At 35.7% G+C, this 20,820-nt stretch overlaps 1 protein-coding gene and 1 long non-coding RNA gene across 7 annotated transcripts in view; both read left to right on the top strand.

Annotated features, from left to right (window-relative positions):
* The window catches only part of LOC122575859 (poly(rC)-binding protein 3), a 188,371-nt gene that overhangs the window by 94,351 nt on the left and 73,200 nt on the right, over positions 1-20,820 (top strand). For 5 of the 6 annotated variants that reach the window (XM_043745341.1, XM_043745340.1, XM_043745346.1 and 2 more), the window contains one exon: positions 6,510-6,764. In XM_043745341.1, coding sequence (XP_043601276.1) covers positions 6,684-6,764 — 81 coding nt within the window. In that variant the 5' untranslated portion in view covers positions 6,510-6,683. Of the gene's footprint in view, positions 1-3,995; positions 4,124-6,509; positions 6,765-20,820 lie in introns of those variants that run through there. The other variant, XM_043745343.1, reaches the window with a different exon arrangement.
* LOC122575878 lies at positions 9,965-15,546 on the top strand. The gene is made up of 2 exons (XR_006319579.1): positions 9,965-11,349; positions 11,435-15,546. It is a non-coding gene; the product is annotated as an uncharacterized LOC122575878 (long non-coding RNA).

The following is a 20,820-nucleotide window of genomic DNA, read 5'->3' on the forward strand; positions in this document are numbered from 1 at the left end:
GACCTGAAAACTGAACGAGCGAAACCCTACCTGCTCTAAGCACTACACATCATTTGCTCAGGAATGACTAACATTTCGTAACCGTAAATCCCTTTACCTGCGCTTTATTACCATTTTACTATTGGAATTTTCTCGAACGATCCTCGTAACCTTCTGATCCGAGCGTGGACGGCCTCTAAGAAGTTTTACCGGCTAAAATCTGTTGCGAACACAGCGCAAACCGGTGTATCAGCTGCGAGGGGATGGAATTCGCGTGACAAAGGTGTATTATGAATTCTCGTTTGATCTAATAACGGCGGCAGTCGTGTAATTTATCTTATCGTTGTGTGTTTTTTCTCGCTTAAGCGCTATGTATTTCATTCGTTTTCTTTTTTGTATTTCTTTTTTAGGGTTTTTTTTTTTTGCAGCAATGTACAATGCCGCGTGTTTTTATTTGAGGATATAAAAGATTATTATTACGAGAACATGGCACTTCAAAAACGCACAGGGATGAGATAAAATTTACGAGAGTATACGATTCCCTTCTCTTTGTTGGATAAAGTGAACTTGGATAAAAAAAAACTTCTCCCTTCTTATGGTTTATAAAAATATGGGATATGTCTAATGTTAGTTTAGAATAGTTTAATGGCGTCTATCGTTGTGTCGGAAATTTGTAATGTGTGGGCTATTAATAAAAATGTGGACGGATTTAATCCTGAAATACTACAATAGGATAAGGCTGTATCCATCGCTCGGTTACTTTTCACTAATTCCATGAGATTTTATAGCTCTTGAAGTAACTTAGTAGCTCGGAATTTGTTTGAAGTGGTCGTTAATAACGTAATAAGATTATGTCGCTTCGTCATCTAAATTTTATTTTTATATATTTCTGTTGTTCGAGTATTCGTGGTCTAGTGGTGGATTAAAAAAAGGAAAAAGGAATTAATTTAAGCTTTAAACTTTTCGTTAATAAAATTCATGAAAACAAAATGAATTACTCGTATTATTCTGATCGAAAATTGATGGGGAAATTGGTGAGAAATATGATGGAACAACTAGAAAATTGGCCGGAATTTATATGTTTGAATTGCTTTGCATGAAAATTCTATTATTTCGTATTGAAACAATTTATGGCAATTGGTATTTTCTACGTTAATAAACAACACATAACGTCGGAAAACGTGTGTTTAATATATCGTTTGGAATAATTAAGCGGAAATCTGTTTAAACATTTCTTTCTCAAGACCAGCGTGACAAACGTTTCGTGTCCCTGGTTTTTGGCTGTCTTTCCTTTTAATTCCATCCATTATTCAAAATATTATTTGATGTACATTTCTATTTATAATTTCATTTGGCTCTACTTAGGAAGCACTTAAAATAGATTTACAACCGCCGGCTATTTGTTATGTTAATATTTAGAATTTATACGACCCAGTTTTTAGGTTACATCCTTTAACAAAATTGATGTGTTTCAAGTAGCGTTATATATACCGTTTCCTTTCCGAATTCCTCCATAGATAAACAGTATTCTAAATATGAACATACTTAAAAAATATATATGGAACGCCGCGACGCTCTGATTAAATTATATAAAAATGAACTGTTTTCAAACTGTGTTATTCCTTTTTGAAAAACGAAAGATACGTTGCAAACGATTTTCTGCCTCGCGTACTCTTCGTGTCGAATAGTCTTCTACACTTTAAAATTGCACAGCGATGCATAATGTTAGAATACTAATTAAATAACGATGTTCGTATAATTGATCGCAACGTTGTCATAAATAGTGACTATGGAAGTTTCATAATGAAGGGCATAAAATGATGTACAAGTCAACGATACTTAACATACAATTAGTGTCAAATGAAACATTCTATATCGCTTGTGCCGCATTTAATTTATCCTTAAATGATACTTTGGAGAAAATTTCCCGACTATTCGAGAATTTGTACATTATTCTTTTCTGCGAAAACAATTTTAGTCATTTAGCGATCACAACGATATCGCCTTCATAAATTAAAAAGTATATTTTCTTAGATTAACTATCTTTTAAATTCGTCGTACGATTTATCGCCTTATTTATATCATGTAAAAAATTGGCGAAAAATAGAGTCGAACAGCTGAAGCACTGAAAAGTTAAGTTTATGAAAAATTCGTATTTTCGAACGCTTGATACAAGCGTATTATAGCAACTCCATTAGTTACCTTCTCGAGACACGTCCCACACACGTACAAAAGACAGCGCACGATTATTGAACATATTTTTCTCTCTTGTTGCCGTAGGGCTTCTTTGTGACAGAAAGTTATATTTAAGTGGCTTCTATACACGTGCACGTAATGAGGAAGAGGTTCGTTAGAACCAACAAAGAACAGACAGCCAATGATACACACACTCTCGGTTAACGCGTGCGAGCCTTGAAAATAACGTCAATCCGAAACGGCATCTTCTTTGTCTCTTACAACAGTGAAAATCAGAATACAAATTTAGTTACGCGGATTCGTTCCAAATAGAATTGCCCAAGCATTCGCTATTATTGAAATTTAAAATGTAATTGTAGCGTGTAAATGGAACTCTCAGGAGCCAAATTGGTCAAATCCATTTTTCGTTAATTTCAATTTTCTGTTAAAGAAAGAATAAGAAGGATTACTTGCACGAGTTAATTTATTAGAAGAAAAAGTTAATAAACAATAGCAAATTCCAAGGTAAATTTAAAAAATAATGTTTGCAACATCGTCTTTCTCTTCTTGTTTATTTATGAACTTGTTCGAACAATAGGTTCGAACAATATGATAATAGCCAGAATTTCTTTGAGCAATTGCGTTTGAAAATTATAGAATGCACATTATAATATTTGTATACACAAATTAGAGGACAAACAATTTATATAATAAATCTGCTCATTTTGTTTCATTTTTGGTTCATGCTGTAAGTAGTTCAGTCGTCAGACGCCAGGCGTCAATCGATTACCAACTAAAATCCCGTTTTGGTAAATGAAATTTTATTATAGCGTCAATTTTAACTATTTTTCTAGAAAGAAAATCGTGAGTATTGCCAGAACCTGGATAAATATATGTGTAAAATACTAATGTAGAGAAGTATATAGATTCGTAGTAAGAAAATCTGAAAAGGACTAAAAACCACGTCTCTTAACTTTTACACTCTGCGCGCGTTCATCGAAGGATACGATTTTAATACATTTATTCTCAAATTTATTCTAAATTTTTCAAATTTATTCCAACGTAAAAAGTATGAAAAAAGAAGAGACGAAAATTAAAGAATTCTCTTCAAGCTAAAACTAGCGGGAAGGTAACGACAACGATAAATGAAACACAATGAAATAGAAAGATAAACGAGCAGTTGAAAACTAAAGAATTCTTTTCTTCGTTTCAAGCTAAAACTACCCAAGAATGAACGATCAATTACGCAGCGCAATGATTAAAATCATCTATCCTCTTGAACAAATCTAACCAGCCGTTTTACCAAATTATTTCAACATCTTTGGACTGGAATTCTGTATGCAAATCAGCGTTTGTTGCACAGCTTCCTGGAATACTGTGTGCATCACGCTGACGATAATGTAATGTTTATTTAACTGTGCGAGCGTTACGATTGCTGATCGTTCGTATTCCCCGCGTTTTCCACGGAAATAGAATTCACGCGGCTTAGAAAACTATACGAGAACAAGTTGGAAATGTCGTTGAAGAGAATTACGGCGGTTCTTGGGTCCCATTGGTTCGTCAGTACAGTGAAAATCGCGTTAAGTTCGCACCGGCAATTGTACATATTTCGTTTATTTCTGAGAGGCTTTGATGTCAAGCCGGTCGTTCGAGCTAAGATATATTTGTTCTTCGCCTCTCAGCTTCGTCGTTAGCCTGTCGCCGGTGAATCGGTCGAATTATGTCGGCTTTGTAACCTAGTTCTCCTTCATGCTTCTCACCAATTGTTTTCTTCCCTCTTTAATCTCCTGCTACCATTTTAATTTATCGAACCGGCGATAAATGAAATTTCGTCGGACTCATTTCGCCATGTTCTCGGGATTTCTGTTGGACTTGAGCAAATTATTTGTACAGCGGGACACGTTAGAACGAACGAATGCTACAGCGAATATGTTTTAACGATAATATTAGGATACTGGAAATATCACAGGTTCGTCCTTTTTATTTATTTCGAATTATTTCTCTATGAGCCTTTTTAAAATCTTTTTACTTTTTGAGAAAAATTGTGAAACTTTGTGGGAAGGCAATTTGTAAGAGAAAATTGTAACTCGAATAAAATTCGTTCGAAATTTTCATTCTAGTTTTTTCTAGTATTAATTACATTTGAATTGTTAATTATAATGGCTCTTTAACTAGCTTACCTCTTCTATAATTTCGAGATACGTAAAAATTGAATAGGCCTATAGTTCCATACATTCACAGACCTGTTGTTTAAAAAGGCTTCTCTTTTTTTTTTATTTTTTTATTAAATATGAAAACTCGAGTAAATTGCGGTTGAAGCTTTAATTTTAGTCTTTTAGTATTAATTGCGTTTGAATTGTTAATTATAATGGCTCTTTAAACAGCTTACTTCTATAATTTCGAGATATATGTAAAAATTTAATAGACCTATAGTTCCATATACTCGCAGACCTTTTTTCTTTTTTTTTTTTTTTTTTTTTTTTTTTTTTTTTTTTTTTTTTTTTTTTTTTTTTTTTTTTTTTTTTTTTTTTTTTTTTTTTTTTTTTTTATTATCAGATATGAATAACCGAAACACATTTCCTGAAATGGTTTTGCAAAGACGTGGTATATTAAAATCTGAGATTAGTTTTACCGGCGAGCAATGTATATTTATCATTGGAATTAATATTTGCATTCAGATAAACGAAGATAATAGAATTGTAGAAGAGCCAGTCGCAAAGTGACATTACTCTTCGCAGTGCTGATTGAATAATTGGAATCTTGGCATTCGATTCTCCTTCTTTCGTGATTATATAAATATCCGATTAACAGTGATCCATTATACGTTTCTCCATCTTTGTATATATTCAAGGAGGTGGATTTAAAATCACCTGCTTTGATAGTTATTGCTTCGTCGATAGATTAAATCAGAAAGCGGCGAGGTAAATACGTAGCCTGGAAAAGTATTTCGAGAGATAAAAAGCACGATATGTAACCCGATCGATAACTGACCACGCTGTTTACCCAATCCTCTTTTAGAATTCTATACAACGAGCTTCAGAATTAAAAACTATCTTCGAAAACGTTATACATTCATCGGGATACTTGCAATCGATACATTCTATCGGATTCCTGTCGAATGTTGGCGAAAGTTTTCGCGATATTGTACAAATCGTTTCGTTTTTAATTTCGTTTCGTCGAATTTGTCTCGGTGGAGAAGCAATATGAATGACAAGGATCTTTGATTTGGGAAAACTTTGGCTGGTGTTGAAATTCCATTGAAAAGTCTGTAGAGGCAGCAGAATAATGAGATAACAATTTATTGTATTGCTATTTAGCTTTCAACTTTTCTAATTTCTATTGCAATCGGTTGTTCGATCGCGAATATGATTGAGGACTCTGATTCTTTTTCCAAATTTGCAAACTACGTGATTGATGAAAAAAAGGATAGGTTGATATCGTTAGTTACATTGAGACACATTATTTGATGTGTTCGTTGAGGTTTGCTAGTTCGTAACAAATTTTGACACGTGTACAAACAAATTTTGTCACGTTTGCTGTTCTTATGTTTTTCTTGGAAAAATCCACTTGTCCATTGAGCTTCTCAACGGGACTTATATATACATGCAATAAGTATAATTAGAATTCAAAGTTGGACTGGTATATCGATTGGAAGATGACTAAAATATTTTACAAAATGCATCATATAAATTATAGTATATCGAAGATAATTTATGGAATCGCAATAGAATAGAATAATCTATAGCGTGTAAACCACGATCGTGATATATTATTAAAATCTTCTCGTATTATTTTAATTAGACCAAGTTACGCACAATCCTACCAACCCACAAAATGACAATAAATTAATTCGATACAATACAGATTCCATAATTTTGCGATATGAGCCGAAATTCATTTGAAATATTTGCTTTCGCTATTCAATTGGATTTTTGTACCTTTTGTGTATTACCACGAACTCTACGAGTAAAATGGCTCGAAAGAAGAAGGTATCTTCAAAGGTACAAAACGTGAAGAGGAATCGAGGACAGCAAGAGGTTAAACAAGCCGTTAAAAACATTGTAAAACAACAACGAGAGATAGAATATACCCAGTGGAAATAAAGTTACCTTTCTTTAAGAATTGAAAAATTAGTACTCAATTTCGGATGATTGAGAGTGAGATTGAGAGTCTTAAAACTTAATTTATAATTCACGATGGATTTGTACATGTAATATTCCTAAATTACAACGATATAACAATACGTTACACGAATACGCCATGTACATTTGAATGAAATATAACAAACTGTCTTAACGCTACACTCGAACTTCTAAGAAATAATTAACTAATCTGTATGCATATTTTGATTGCAGTGCAAGGACTGAACACACCTGGGAGCGATTGAAAAGCACGTCCCAAGACCCCTCCAACTAAAATCACTCGCCTAACCTTTCCCCTGCCCACCTTATCCTGCCTCTTATCCTTCCCCTCTCCCCGTAAATCTCAAGAAGAGCTTTCGTTTGGATCACAGGACCTGTGACTTCATTATGGACAGTATGGACTCGAAACCAGTTTTGAACGATGACCCCTCGGTCACTCTGACCATCCGCCTGATTATGCAGGGCAAGGTAAGACCACACGATACAGTCCATTTACTATGCCGTTTATTAATTAACCTTATCGCCTTGGTTCATTAAACTCGTGACTCCTCGAGGTCCGCTCGTTATCTCGTTGAGATTGAGCGGTGAATAATCTTCGTTTACGTATTTCCTGAATATTCTCAACGTCAAAGAAAATGTCTATCGTATTATGATCAGTGGAATATTGAACTTTTCGCAGTTTTCTTTCAGAAAATCAAAGGCAATTCCTAAGAACGTGAAATTTTGCAAAATTTCCAAGTTTGGGAAATTAGAAGCAATTCCTCGATCGGTTAGCTGTTTTTCACGAGTATACTCGTCGTGAACGAAATTAAAAAATAAAACAGTCTATTTGTCACAACTTGATTTTGCATTATAACAGCCACGCATACTCTGTGTTCGACGAGTATACTCGTTTACTTTTTACGACACATTTTAGGTACATGCTTTTCAAAGAGGATGCAGCGGCTACAAAATTCCGCCACATTTTTCTTAACGATTTAGATTGTAGGGAATTAAATAGAATTGCCAAATGGAATTTTTGTAAATTGTGCAGTTTAGCGAAATCGTTAGAGTTTCTTGGAAAGAATAGTTCACGAAACTGATCATTGAAAAGGAAGCGCGGGACTTTGTTCGAAGGATGAAAAATTATTCTCATCCTAAATTTCATTTACCGATGAAATTACCAGCAGCAATAATCGCTAGGTTCTTTCGTTATTTTCGTTTATCATATCATAGCAACGTACACTTTAATCGACGGTTCTAGAAAACATCCCGTTAATTCGTTTGATGAATGCGCACACCGTCCATGTAACGCCTACAAGACATTAAACTCATCGTTAACAATTGACAGTTACCCTAGTTTTTTGACAGCATCCTGCTATGTATATAGTTATATAACTATCATTTTCTCCTATCAGTTGCGGCTCACAGTGAAAGACGATGAAAAAAAGTAGGACAACGAGAAAGTAATGAAGCGAATTTTCGAAGCGCGTCATTGGCCCAGTCGTAGAACAAATAAATTTTCGTTACCAAATAATCGAATAGTCGATAATTTTCAGCTTCGAACTTTCTAATTCAAAAGTTGCGATACTTCAAAAAAAAAAAAAAAAAGAAAATTATCTCTTAATTAACTTCGTCGTGTCTTTTATACAACCGATGATACACAATTCGATATACAGTTTTTGACTTCGAAGCTTCTTTACTTTTATGCAGATAAAAGAAATCGTTTAATTGCCACGCTTGCGTAATCGTACGTAACATAACGTACGATTATCTGTGAGAATTCATCTGACATCGGAGACTAGTTGCAAAGATAAATCAGAGCAAGATGTTGCACAATATTGCACAGAAATACACATTTGTCACTCTGCTCCTCGTTTACACAGCGAAGCTCACATCGATGTTATAATTACAATACTTCGGTGGTTCAGAAATATCGATACAAATGGTACCGGTATTATTAGCCTATTCTGAACATATTTGCTGGACTTTTGAACCGAAAGTTCGCTTGATCATTTGGATATTCTAAAGATTTGAAATTCCGTTGGTAAATGGACGCACGAAGTAAATAAAGTTGCGTAATTATTGATTGCTGTTCTTAAATTTCTAAAATCATACGATTAATTCTTCAAATGAGAATATTTTCTGCCATATCTCTCATATCATTTTTTAATTAATTAGAGAATTAGTCTGGAACGAAGTACTGCAGTAAATTACAACATTAAAAGCCACAAAATTCTTCTCTGGACCTAGTGCGTATTAATTAATACGCATCGAAAGCTATAAATCTGTTGGAAATAAACATTCGTCGAAATATTTCATTACTAGACTATGTATTCGGGGGAGATTTAAAATACACAAAATGCGAAAATATGTGAAATATTCAAGATAGAGTATTCCTTATAATATCTAATGGACGAAACCAGTTTTCAAGTTACCTTTCTCCCACTCTGTCGACAGAAATCTTCCAAAATTCCATAGATATTCTCGTTCCACTCGTACACATTTACTAATTTCTAATTTCTCTGTGCTTCGAAAGATATTCTTATCTCTGTGACGATACTCCGCTCTGTTGGAAACTCGGTTCGCTCGTGTACGTCCAAAGAAACCCAAGGGCCATCCTTGCCCCCCCAAAGTGTCCTGATGTAGATGCAGCTCCGAAGACAGCTTCCTCGATGCTCAGATTTGCAACACAGACGGAACAACGGATAGTGTCCGTGTTCAAATATCGTCGAAACGATTTAGATATCAAACGACGTTGTACACAGCGTGGCAGTAAGAAACTGTTGCTGGAATATATTTCATTGTTGAGATATAACTCTCGATGACCGCGTCTCTTGCTAGGATTCCAACACAAATCAAGAGCGTGAGCAATGTCTGTATCGCATGCTTGCATGCTCGGCACGGTGGATTTCTGTAGATCGTGTGTAGAATTCCGGAAACCGCACCGAAAGATCGTCATTAACGTTCTCCGGTTCGCAGTCTGCGATCCTACGAGATATTCCACTGCCGCCCCCTAACAATATTTCCAAGATGGAATTCAAGCCCAGCTTTCTATCAATGTAACGATATTTAAACGATGGAAATTTCCCTTTGAGGATTTTATTTTAGAAATTGGAACTTAAGGCCAGGTTCGGATAAATATCTTAGCTTAGAAAATGGGTGAATTTACGCGGGGATTTTAAGTGGGAAATTGAAATTTAAGAGCAGGTTTGGATAAGTATTTTAGCACTCAGAATATGGGAATTTACGTGAGGGTTTTAGTTTGGATATTGGAGTTTAAGAACAGATTTGGAGAAATTTTCTAGCATTCAGAAAGTGGTCGATTTGCCGAGGGTCTCAGTTAGAGAAATTGGAATCTAAGATTAGGTTTGAATAAATATTTCATTATTTATAATATGAGACTTTACTGGGAGTTTTTTCTTCTTCTCCATTTCAGCTGGAATTTAAGAACAGGTTTAGACAAATATTTTAGCATTTTCACGATATGGAGATTTACTTGAACATTTTATCTTGGAAATTGGAATAGCCAGCTTGCGTATGAAAGATACGTACGAAGATAGTTTTTAAACAAGAGAGTTCTCAAAACAATTACAATTAAAAGATCGCCGATATAGAGAATTGTTATTATCAAGGAACATTTTCAGGATAACAAATAGCCACCATACTACCGTATACGTATAAATACCAAGAAATAAAACAAAGAGAACGATATAGAAATTGTCAAAAGAAGAGGAAGCTAAAGACCCCATGTTAGCAATATTATGAGCTTCCTCAAAATAATAAAACCATGATAACGAAATAAACATAGAATAATCTCGTACCTAAAAGAAAAAGAACGATCCGGAAGCTGGTCGAAGAGGGATTAAAGAGACGCGTGGAAAGCGATATTGGTTGTGCCGACATTGGCTAACAAGGATCTCGAGACACGACTTCCGGGTGTAGGAAAAGCAAGGTGCGAACGTGAGGAAAGAAGAGGCGGCGGAACGCGTCTCATAAATACGCGACGATAACTGTCAAAAGGAAACAGTGTAATAGGCGAATCGACGAACGACGACTGTCCGGATTTACAGCCGGTGACGCGAGCCAAGACGATACTATCCTCGTTGCCCCGGGGCTTCGACAATTACGATTTTTTTTATTTTCGTGTCCGGCACTGGGAAGGCCGGTATTTTCGTCGGACTTGGATTACCGTCCGAAAATAACGAGCACCGCGTGCACACAGACATCTCACCGACCGTTTGTAATTGGCCTCTCACCGTAGCTTACGATGGATCATTCGTTTAACCCTTTAACACTTTGACTGTCACAGTGGCAACCAGCGACCTACGTTTTATTCAATTTCTTATGACGATCGAAGTCAGATAAATTTCACGAGCCATAGAAAATGTTGGACAATGCGAATGACTTAGCTAACGTGGTCGGAGAAAAATACAGTACGTAGATATAATATAATATTTTGCAATAACAATAGCGTTATGGTGCGGTGCGTTTGAACGTGTTGCGGCTCCGGCAAAATACATCAAATTCGAGTCAACGCGTCAAGGATTGTAATGTAAGCGGATTTACGCGACTGATGGAACCTTAACTCGAATAATGAATTTCTTTAAGCAGTTGCATACGAAAATGAGAGAATATAATAATTCAGAGGGAAAATAATGCAATTTGTTTTTTGTTAGCGTAATATCGTTGCATTGTATTGCAGCGTCAATTTTGATTATTTCTCTTTAGAGATTTTGGATAAATATGGAGCAAAATACTAATGTGCAAAGCTCCGATTCGGAAGCTATGGATTTGTCACAAAAATTGCAAGAGGAATGTAAAATGACGCTTCTTATTGAGGATACAATTGTTATCTATTTGCTATCAAAATTTATTCTAATGTAAAAGGTATGAAAGCGGTTGGAAGTTAACGAATTCGAAAGATGGATCAATAGAGTCATATTAGGAGCTAAACTGTACTTTATAAAATTGGCAACAACTCTAATGTTTTAATCCTAAGAAGAAGGTATTTTACAAATTGCACAATTTACAATTACTCGTCGTGCAAAAAGGATATTTTCACTGTGAACATGTACGATAATTTTATAATATGAATTATGGTTAAATAGAACAATGTCTGTTCAATTCTAATAACATGCATTTCTCTAAATTTTTAGTGTTTCAATTATACGCACATTTTTCTGACTGTTCGATAATATCGAAATGCAGGAACCTCTCAGAGGAGAAATTGAAGACTCGGTAAATCGAGAAGCAAAGAAAACGATCTTACAAAAACAATTTTTTAAATATATCTTGATAATATTCGTTCGTTCATGAAAGCAACTCATTTGTTTTTGAGAATTTATCGTGGACGTTAATCGTGTATTTATCTGATGAAATTGAAGAATTGATAAGAAAACGAAATTAGGCAAGTTTAGCTTCCAAGAGGCTTACACAGCACTGACGTAACTTCAACGAAAAACCATGAAACATAACTAACCAGTTTGTGAGGCGAGAAATGTGCAATTGAATTAATTGCAACTAATGGGAATTTTATTAGCCGTTGATTTTGAATGAAATTTATCACGTGTTAAGGAAAAAGAAAGAAAATTCAACGCGCGAATATACATTGTAAATCATACAGGCTATGATACACGAAATGGTATAATTAGTAGAATAATTGGTAAAATGGGATAGGTATAATTAAAGTGCATATGAAGAATAAATTTTACGAGCCGATGATTTTGAATAGAATTTATTGTCGGTGAAAGGAAAGGAGAGAAAAATCGATGTGTAAATATAGATAGAGTTCTCCAAATTCCACGGTTGATGTTGGGTTCACGAGGCTGGACCGGAAACAGAGCAGTGAGAGGTATTCCGGTCGATTTGCTTTTTTCGCCGTGGCTGTCGCCCGGTCGCGGCTATCCATGACCCGAGTCAATAATAAATCGGTTAGCGCTTGTGCCAAGACTCTCTCCGTGTCACCATTTTATTTTACTTTGTTTTCGACACGGATTCGCTTTTTCAATCCGGCCAACGAATCTTCTTCTTTTTCTAAGATTGAAAATAAAACGAAGCCTACATCTTCTTCGAAACACATTTATTAATAGAGAAACGTCAAATACAGAAAGAAAGAAAAGACCTAACGAAATGTATACACTGTAAAAATAAGATGGAACTTCGAAATGCAGCTTCAAATTCAAATTTCTTTTCGCTGAATTTCACCCATGATACTACAGCGAATTGTTCCTTGGACGCGATCTTCCATCTCTAAATATTTAATGAAACTTCCGTTCTTTCGAAGAAAATCGATTCCGAGATGTTGCGATCGAAAATGTTGAACCAAAAATACAAAATATCAACATTTTGAAGAGAACAAACCCAACGATGCGCAATTTGCAGATTCAACTTTAATTTTATTAATTTATTTTAATTTTAATAATTTAGAGGATCTAATAAAATTTTCAATCCTCTAAAAGAATCAATTTATTTGTTTTTCTTTCTTTTTTAGTAGTTTTAGTTTAGCGATGCATAAATTGTAACTCGATCGTCTAAAACTCGAAAGCTTCGGTAAGATCTCTATACCTTCAACAGAGCAGAAAATCAACGACGCACAGTTTGCAAATTTAACCCCAGGAAACATAATAAAATTTCAATCCTCTCGAAACAATCGATTTAACAACGCGCCATTTCGAACTTTCTAACTTTAAAACTCTAAAGCTTCGACGATATCTGCGCGCTTTCGACAGAACGGAAAATCAACAATGCACAATTTGCAAATTTAACGCTAGGAGATCGAACGAAATTTTCATTCTTTCGAAAGAATCGCCCTAACAGTGTACAATTCGCGATTTTCAACTGCAATCATCATACAGACTTCATCACAGACGAAATTTCATTCATCACAGAGAGTAGCGTTCGCTGGAAACTCTAAAGCTCCGAAATCGTAGCCGGTTCCTGTCCGCTCGAGAGCCAACGATAGAACTCAAAATTGCTCTTCCCTTTCCTGGTTTATCCATTTGTTCTCTTGGTGGTTTCGCCGGCAATAAAACCGGCCCGCGCCGCGTGTAAACGCGAATCCTTTCGCTGCGTTCTTCGCTCGTGTTCCGGTAGATAATATCGCAACTCCAAAGGGGTGGCGCGTATCGACTGTAGAGGGTTGAACGCACCAGAGCAACTCGTTTATTTGAAACCGTTTCCGTGGTTGGAGATAGAAGTTTGATACAACTACGAGGAAAGTAAGGAATTTGTGTGAAAGAAGTCGAAATGAAAGCTGCAGTGGAACTTTATTTATATGGACGATCCACTTTGTTATCCGACCTGTTAATTACATAGATTTATACATATATATATATATCTTATAGTTCGATATGTAAATACTGTACTTTTCAAATGGCAAAGGAGATGTTGAAAAATAAGGAAAAATGTTAGGTATTCATTTATGATTTATTATATCATACATTATTTGTTAAATTCATTGTACGAATATATCGATCTACAGTGACTGTTTTATTTTAAAACACGTTATGAAGTCGATGCACGTACCGATATTATTCTTCTTTGACGTTTCCCAACAATCTAACGCGCGTAGGAATTTTTTAATTAAACCGACGAGAACAGATTTCTTCCCATTTTTGTAGTCGCGGAAAGTAAGAATTGTAAAAATATTTCCGTATTGAATTTGTTAAAATTCATTGTGATATCGAACGTGTTAATTACACAAATTATATCTTCACCTTCTAACAGTTGAACGTGTAGTGAAATTTCTTTTACCAAAAATTATTATTTATGATTCGGTTTAACGAAATAACAGTACGGTAATTCATAATTAAAAAGTGGATGTGAAAGAAAACGCGTTAGATGGCATCAGAGGGCAACGTGGATCATGCAATTCGTCGCGAATCTGACTGGCTGCCAAGAATTTGAACTTCCTTCCCTTCGCCGATCCGGCAACCTTCCATTTCTATTTTTTCGCCGATGAATAAATCACACAATGCATCGTTAAGCCACCTATTCCGCAATCGATAACTTCGCGCGTACGATCGATAATAAAATTTACAATGGATATATTATAAAAGTAGTAGCCTTAGAATGAGAAAATTGGCTCTACAAATCTGCGGAAAATTAATTATATGGAATAATTATGGAATTTCATTGCATGGAATATTATGCGCTATATGTACCGAAATATACGAAAAAATATGATTTGTAACATTTTTCGAACTTACTTTTTTAGAATCTAATAATATTAAGCGATTAAAGGAGAAAGGATTAGAAGTGAAATTGTACGTATAACACAACGTTAGATTTTAAACATATGCCAATAAGTATTAAATATCATTTTGCTATGAATAAATTCATTGAAGTATGTAACTCGTTTTTTGAGAATTGGATGTATGATTATGATAAGTATTTTTTAGAATTGATATATTTATGTAATCAAATTAAGAAATTGGTGATCGCGATGCTTGTGGGAGGATAAAATAAAAATTGAAAAATTATTGTAAATTTGACACATTCCTCGTCGAGTAAAACTTTTCCGTACAAATATTCCAATACGATAGACTCTCCAAGCTCGAACACAATCGATTCCAGCATTAAGTTCTCGTCTCATACTTGAAGTGTCGTAAATTGAACTGATCCGTTGAAACATTCAAGATTTGTTCAATACAGAAAATTTCGAAGAATTATATTGGTAAATGGTAAAAAAAGACAAGTATAATAATCGAATATTTTTATTAATAATGGTACATATGTATAAAGATATTTTACAATATCAAATAATTTATAATTTTCCTACGATCGGCTAGTCGAGGGTTGCGATTTATCGACATCGCTACTTGTCATTTCCTTGCAGAAATACATTTGTCTATTTTTTCGTACTTTTCTAAGATGTTCCATTGCATTATCGGTAAACTGGTTGATACCGCTGTTGACAATTGCGATGTTCTCAATGACTTTTCTACAAGGCTGTGTGTTTTAGCGGACAGACAAGACGACCACGTGACGGCTGCATGACGACGAGTGACTCTTTGTCTCCTTGCACCGAGAGTTTTCATTGCAGTTTAGAAACAGAATTTTCCTTGACACCTTTTTGTTCCAACATCGAGTTTAGAAGCTGAAATTTCCTTGACATTTTCGTTTATTCAAACTTCGAGTTTCCCTTCAAGTTTAAAAAAGCTACGTTTTCCTTGATATTTTTATTTAAACTTCCAGTTTTCGCCCGAGTTTAAACGCTGAATTTTCCTTGACATTTTTGTTGGAACATCGAACCGTTGGAAGTTCCAACGTCCGTCGTACGACACTCTCGTATTTGATTTCGATTCGCAAAAACGAAGATAATATCCGAGAAGGTATTCAGTCGATTTTACGATCTATTACGATCCCATTACCGCGCCGAGGTTCACCTGTTCACAGTCTAGCGAACGCGCGTCTTGTTCGTGCACTTCGAAGTCCGATCCCGCCGTCGTCTACATCCGTAATTAATAGTCACACGAGCTGTGGTCGCGGCACTGGCAATTAATGTCCGCCGTCTTAGCAATTAATCGTACTCGGTAGACGTCGAACGAGCCGCCTGGCTCTGTTAGAACATCTTTTTGCGACGCGCATTGTGTTACTATCTGCTTGCATCAAGAAACTGGCATCGAGACGCTTCGAAACCGTTGCATCTCCGACGAGGCTATATAGTAACTGCAATAGTATGTACATTTGAGTCTGTAGTGGATTTCTGTGCTAACGTGGTGTTAAATCCGTGACGGGAGTGTAGCGATTTTGGAATTGTTTTCGAAATTAAATTGGTGGCTGAAGTGGCCTCTCTATTATTGGGATAGACCAAGTTGGATCCGTGACGAAGGAAACGAAAATTATTTTCAGGATCGTTTAGCATCGTAATCGATAGAGGAATGCGGATATTTATGATCCTGATTTCATATATTTACGAGTATAATTAAACAAATGGAAGCTGCAAGCTAAATATTACAACGTGTACGGTGTTATGGACATTTTGTCTATTTTTTGCATATTATGTGTTTTCTATCCGTTTTGCTACGTTTACATTTTCTGTCTGGTATAGTCAGATTCTATTTCAGAGTATTCGTAATTGCATTTATGCGGAAAGTATAGCATTTAGAATTATCAATGAGATTAGTATTTAAATTGAAATAGACTAGCAGTGTGTATTAATGGCGTTGAGGTTCTCCAAAGGCTAATACTTGTACGAAATTTCTGGATACGACGTTTGTTAAATAAAAATACAAAGATACAGTTTTCTCTAGATGAAATTTTAACAAACGATGTGCTCAGTTGCCGATTTTTCTACACGAAACTCTCGTTAAGTAATAGTAAAATAACGTAGGTCTTTCCTCATACAATTTTTGTTAATAATTAATAATTATAATAATACGAAAGATACGCATATTTGTTGCGAGTCAGTTGATAGGCGTTTCGAATGGAAAAAGTAGCATTTGAAATTGTTTCCTGAATCGAAGTCGAGGTTAAAGTAGAATTACTCGAATAGATGATGTTGCATGTGCAATAATGAAAGTGTAAGTGGCATAAAACTGTAGTGATCGTAATTCTCTCGTAAGTAGCAAAGTTGAAATTAAATTGCAAGTCGATTGAAAATTATAAGATCCAGTTTAGAACGAAGGGGCAATATTTGTAATTATCTTGGCGATTCAGTTTGCTACAATCTCTATTAGTAGAGATTGAGATATGTAGAGTTGGATTTCTGATTAAGGCATCGTAATTGGAATCGTTCCCTGAATTCGAATGGATCGAGGTTCTCGCACAATCTCTGTTATTAAATTATGTGCAACCGACTGTAAGATTCGTTGTGTAGCATGCTTAACGCTGTCACTGAATTCTGTAACAAATAGGTACAATAGAATTAAATTTCTGTCCCTCGAATATTTCCTGATATTTCAATTTCATTGAAAAGAAAAAAAGATATGTTAGAAATATGGCAAACAAAGTGTGATTTTTATCTTTGTATTATATTCTATGGAAACTTATGTAGAATTAATTTAGATTAAATTACAAAGTGAATAAGAATCTCAAGTTATCGAATAGATCGATAAATTATCCAAGTCGAAGAAGGAAAAAGTGATATTGAAAATCTCTTGAATATTCATAGGATACTTTAAATTAAACGCCGCTAATTAGGAAACTTGAATATCTTGAGACTTCGTGGTAACTTTGTGAAAATCCTGGACAACTTTTACGATTTTCTCGATACTTCAAATCTTTCTTATAGTTGGATTTCGTAGAGCTTAGTAACTTTGGTAGAAAATATGGGATTAACGGGAATACAATTTTCGGAATTCTAGCTCCTTGTACTTTGGATATTTTACACGACTCTGAATTCAAATTTTCCCCGTGAAGAGACGCAATTTTTAATTTTACGCTTTAAGTACGTAATTACTTTTATTAATATTTTTACTTGCAAAGATATATAAATACGATGACACGTGTCTAATATTAAAAAGCTGGTTTTATAACCGCATCTGTCCATTAATTCGCGTAATAAAGACTTTATATGCTTATTTTCCCATTAACGAGATAAGCCTTTTAACGTGCAGAAATAGCACGATAAGATGATCTCAGGTATGGTTACGTTCAATTTACAGGAAAAAGTCACGCAATCTGTTCTTTTAATAAATCCAGTATTAAAATAAAGATAATGTGTTCCAGCGTTTACGTCGATATTTGATATAATAATCGTTCTCATAAATTTTATGAAAAGAGACTTGTCCCGATTAATTTCACGAGGAATGACGTAACGTTTTGCAATTAATTTTAACAGAATTGCGTCGATCTTTATATCCACTGGACTCTGTCGCCATCTCGAGCTGTCCTTATAATTACAAAATAAGATGAAGAAGAAACAATGGTAATTTAAAGACAGTATTTGAAGAATTCATCGAATTAAAGACTATGATAATAATAAAATGTACTATACAATATACGAGACTAAAAAAATAAAATCAAAGCTAAATAGCAAACAAATTTTCATTGAAATAGAACGTGTCAATTTTAAAGATACGTCAGAACTTCAAAAATGTCATATTCATATAAATATTTATTATATTTATAATTCATACAAATATCACCATTATTCGTAGAAAAGATACGATAAGTGGACTGCGGATTTCCATGGAATTACATATTTTTATTAACGAAAATAACCAAGGGAATAAATAACCTACATAAAGATTTATTTCGCTTATAAAATATTGCAACACAAATACCACGCGTAATATACAGCGACGTAACAAATATTCCAAGCGGAGTCTTGTTGCAACGTTTGATAGGTGAAATAAATCTTGATTCTCTTCGGTCACGATCCCTTAGCATTCCGTTTGCGTTACATCTTCTACACATTTGCATAAATAACGCGGATCCTCGAACCTAACGACGAATCGTATCTTTCATTTTTCACACGGGAGCAACGTTGAAATCCAATAGCTATCTCGTCGACCAATCGAAAGCATCACTAAGAACCGTCTCTCCTAAGTATCATCGTGTGTCGCTCTAATAAAAATTTCCCAATTCATGCAAATCCCCATTCGCGATCCTAAATCCCTGCCTCTGCAACAAGAATACATTCCCAAAACCTATTACTCCGTCTTCTGGCAAACATCTCGCCATTTAAATCCTCCGTGCGTCTCTGAAAAATCCTCGGAGACCTCGCGAAACCTTCGATTCCCAAGTAACAGCCCAATTTCTGGGGCTCGACATTGAAATCGTCGAAGAATCTGAAGAACGTTTCCAACGCTACTAACAACCACCGCTATCGTCTCCACCCTCTACCCCTGCGACTGTGCACCTTTTAAACTCGCGCGTGTAACACACCTACGTCGTTGTAATACACGCAAAGCATTCCCCAACGTTCGCGTATCCGATACACCGACGTCGGTGTTCGTGCTGAAGTGCGGCACGGAAATTATTGCACGTTTCTGCATGTCTGGATGATGCTCCGCTCCATAGGGCTCTTTCCACGGCTGGTTCGTCGGTTGGTCGACCAGGGGACTCCCTTTATCCTATCGGTGCGCACCCTCCGCTCGACTCGACCCACCCTCTTGCAGGGTTTCCCTCTCACTCGGCCCCTTTTCTCTCCTTCTGCATTTTTCCCAGCTGCGAACCAACCCCCGTCTCGACGTCTCCCTCGCGGCTTCTTACTCTACTCGCGGCAAGTACTTCCGTGACAAATCTCGTTACACCCGCGTTTTTCTATGCGTCGCCAACGACAGAGATGATGGGGCTTCCCTGTTCCGCCGTCGTTCTTCTCGCTCTCTCATACCCGTTTTTCGAATGTTACTGCCCTTTTCTCTTTAGCGCAGTTACAACACGAATAGAGGCGCCTGAATATTGGCTGTGCTCGTTCTTTCGCGTTGTCCTGCTGCGCGACATGGGTGGGATCTTCCTTCGTGATTGTTGTTTGATTAAGGATCTTGCGGAACGCAGGTTCGCGTTTCTTTGGGACAGGCGGAGGGGATATAGTTAAATGAGTGGGATGTTTGTAGAAAATTGCTTCGTTCGTAGAATGTTATAGAAATATGTTTTGAAGTAATTTATGTGTTTTTTTCTTTTCTTATTATGTGCATTCTGTGGTCTTCTTCAGGTTCGAATTTCATACAAATTCATAGAAATTTGCAGTACAATTATTGTTTGTAGACTGCGGATTTTTGTGCGTCTGTGCAAAATTTCAGAATAGGAAAATGCGTAGAATGTAAGTTTGTCGTATGTTTTCATATACAAAGTCTGATTCGTTCAACGTCGGTAGTTTCTTCCTCTTTTAAGTGGTACGGTGGCGGCGAAAAGAAAGTTTAAAGAGTAAATCGGGGGAAACGCTGCAATTCCGCAAAACTGAATTGTAATTGACAAGAGAAACGAATGTATAGGATATAATCGTGCGAGAGCTAAGTACGAGAGAAATGTTTCATACGAACGTTACACACTCGAGTATTAATTTTAAACTTTCTTCTGTCCGCCATTGTCTATGAAGCTTTCTTTATGAAAAGTTTCTTCATAAAATTGGGCAACGCTGTTACGTCAACATGCTTAATATATCGTGACAAAGAGACCATATGAAAACGTCACGCATCAAACGCATTTATGAATTATCGTGTTGCATTGTTTCTCTTCAACCTAAATTTAAGTTAGATGGCGATGTAAATTCCTTGACACGAATCTTGTACACACGTATATAAAACTTGAAAATATTTCGAGAACACGATACGGTGTTTCATAATAATTAAATTTATTTACTCCTCGATATCGTTTGGTCTAGTTTAATTTTATCGGGTACGGTCATAAAATTTAAATGACGGTTGAAACAATTTTTATTCCTCTGGAACGTCAGCCGATTAATCCCCTTACTCGACATGGGATTCACGTTCGCGATAAAACCGATCGTCCCACGATCAATCCGGAACCGATCAGGATTTCACGCTAACTTTAATTCAATTCGATGGTCGCGTTTTCATGCTATCGGTGTTTATAATTCTCGCAGTACAAACTCGCGATAAAAGTGCCTTTATTTCCATATCGAAGCAATTGGATA

Source organism: Bombus pyrosoma, linkage group LG15 (genome assembly GCF_014825855.1).
Source record: "Bombus pyrosoma isolate SC7728 linkage group LG15, ASM1482585v1, whole genome shotgun sequence".
NCBI classification, from domain to species: domain Eukaryota; kingdom Metazoa; phylum Arthropoda; class Insecta; order Hymenoptera; family Apidae; genus Bombus; species Bombus pyrosoma.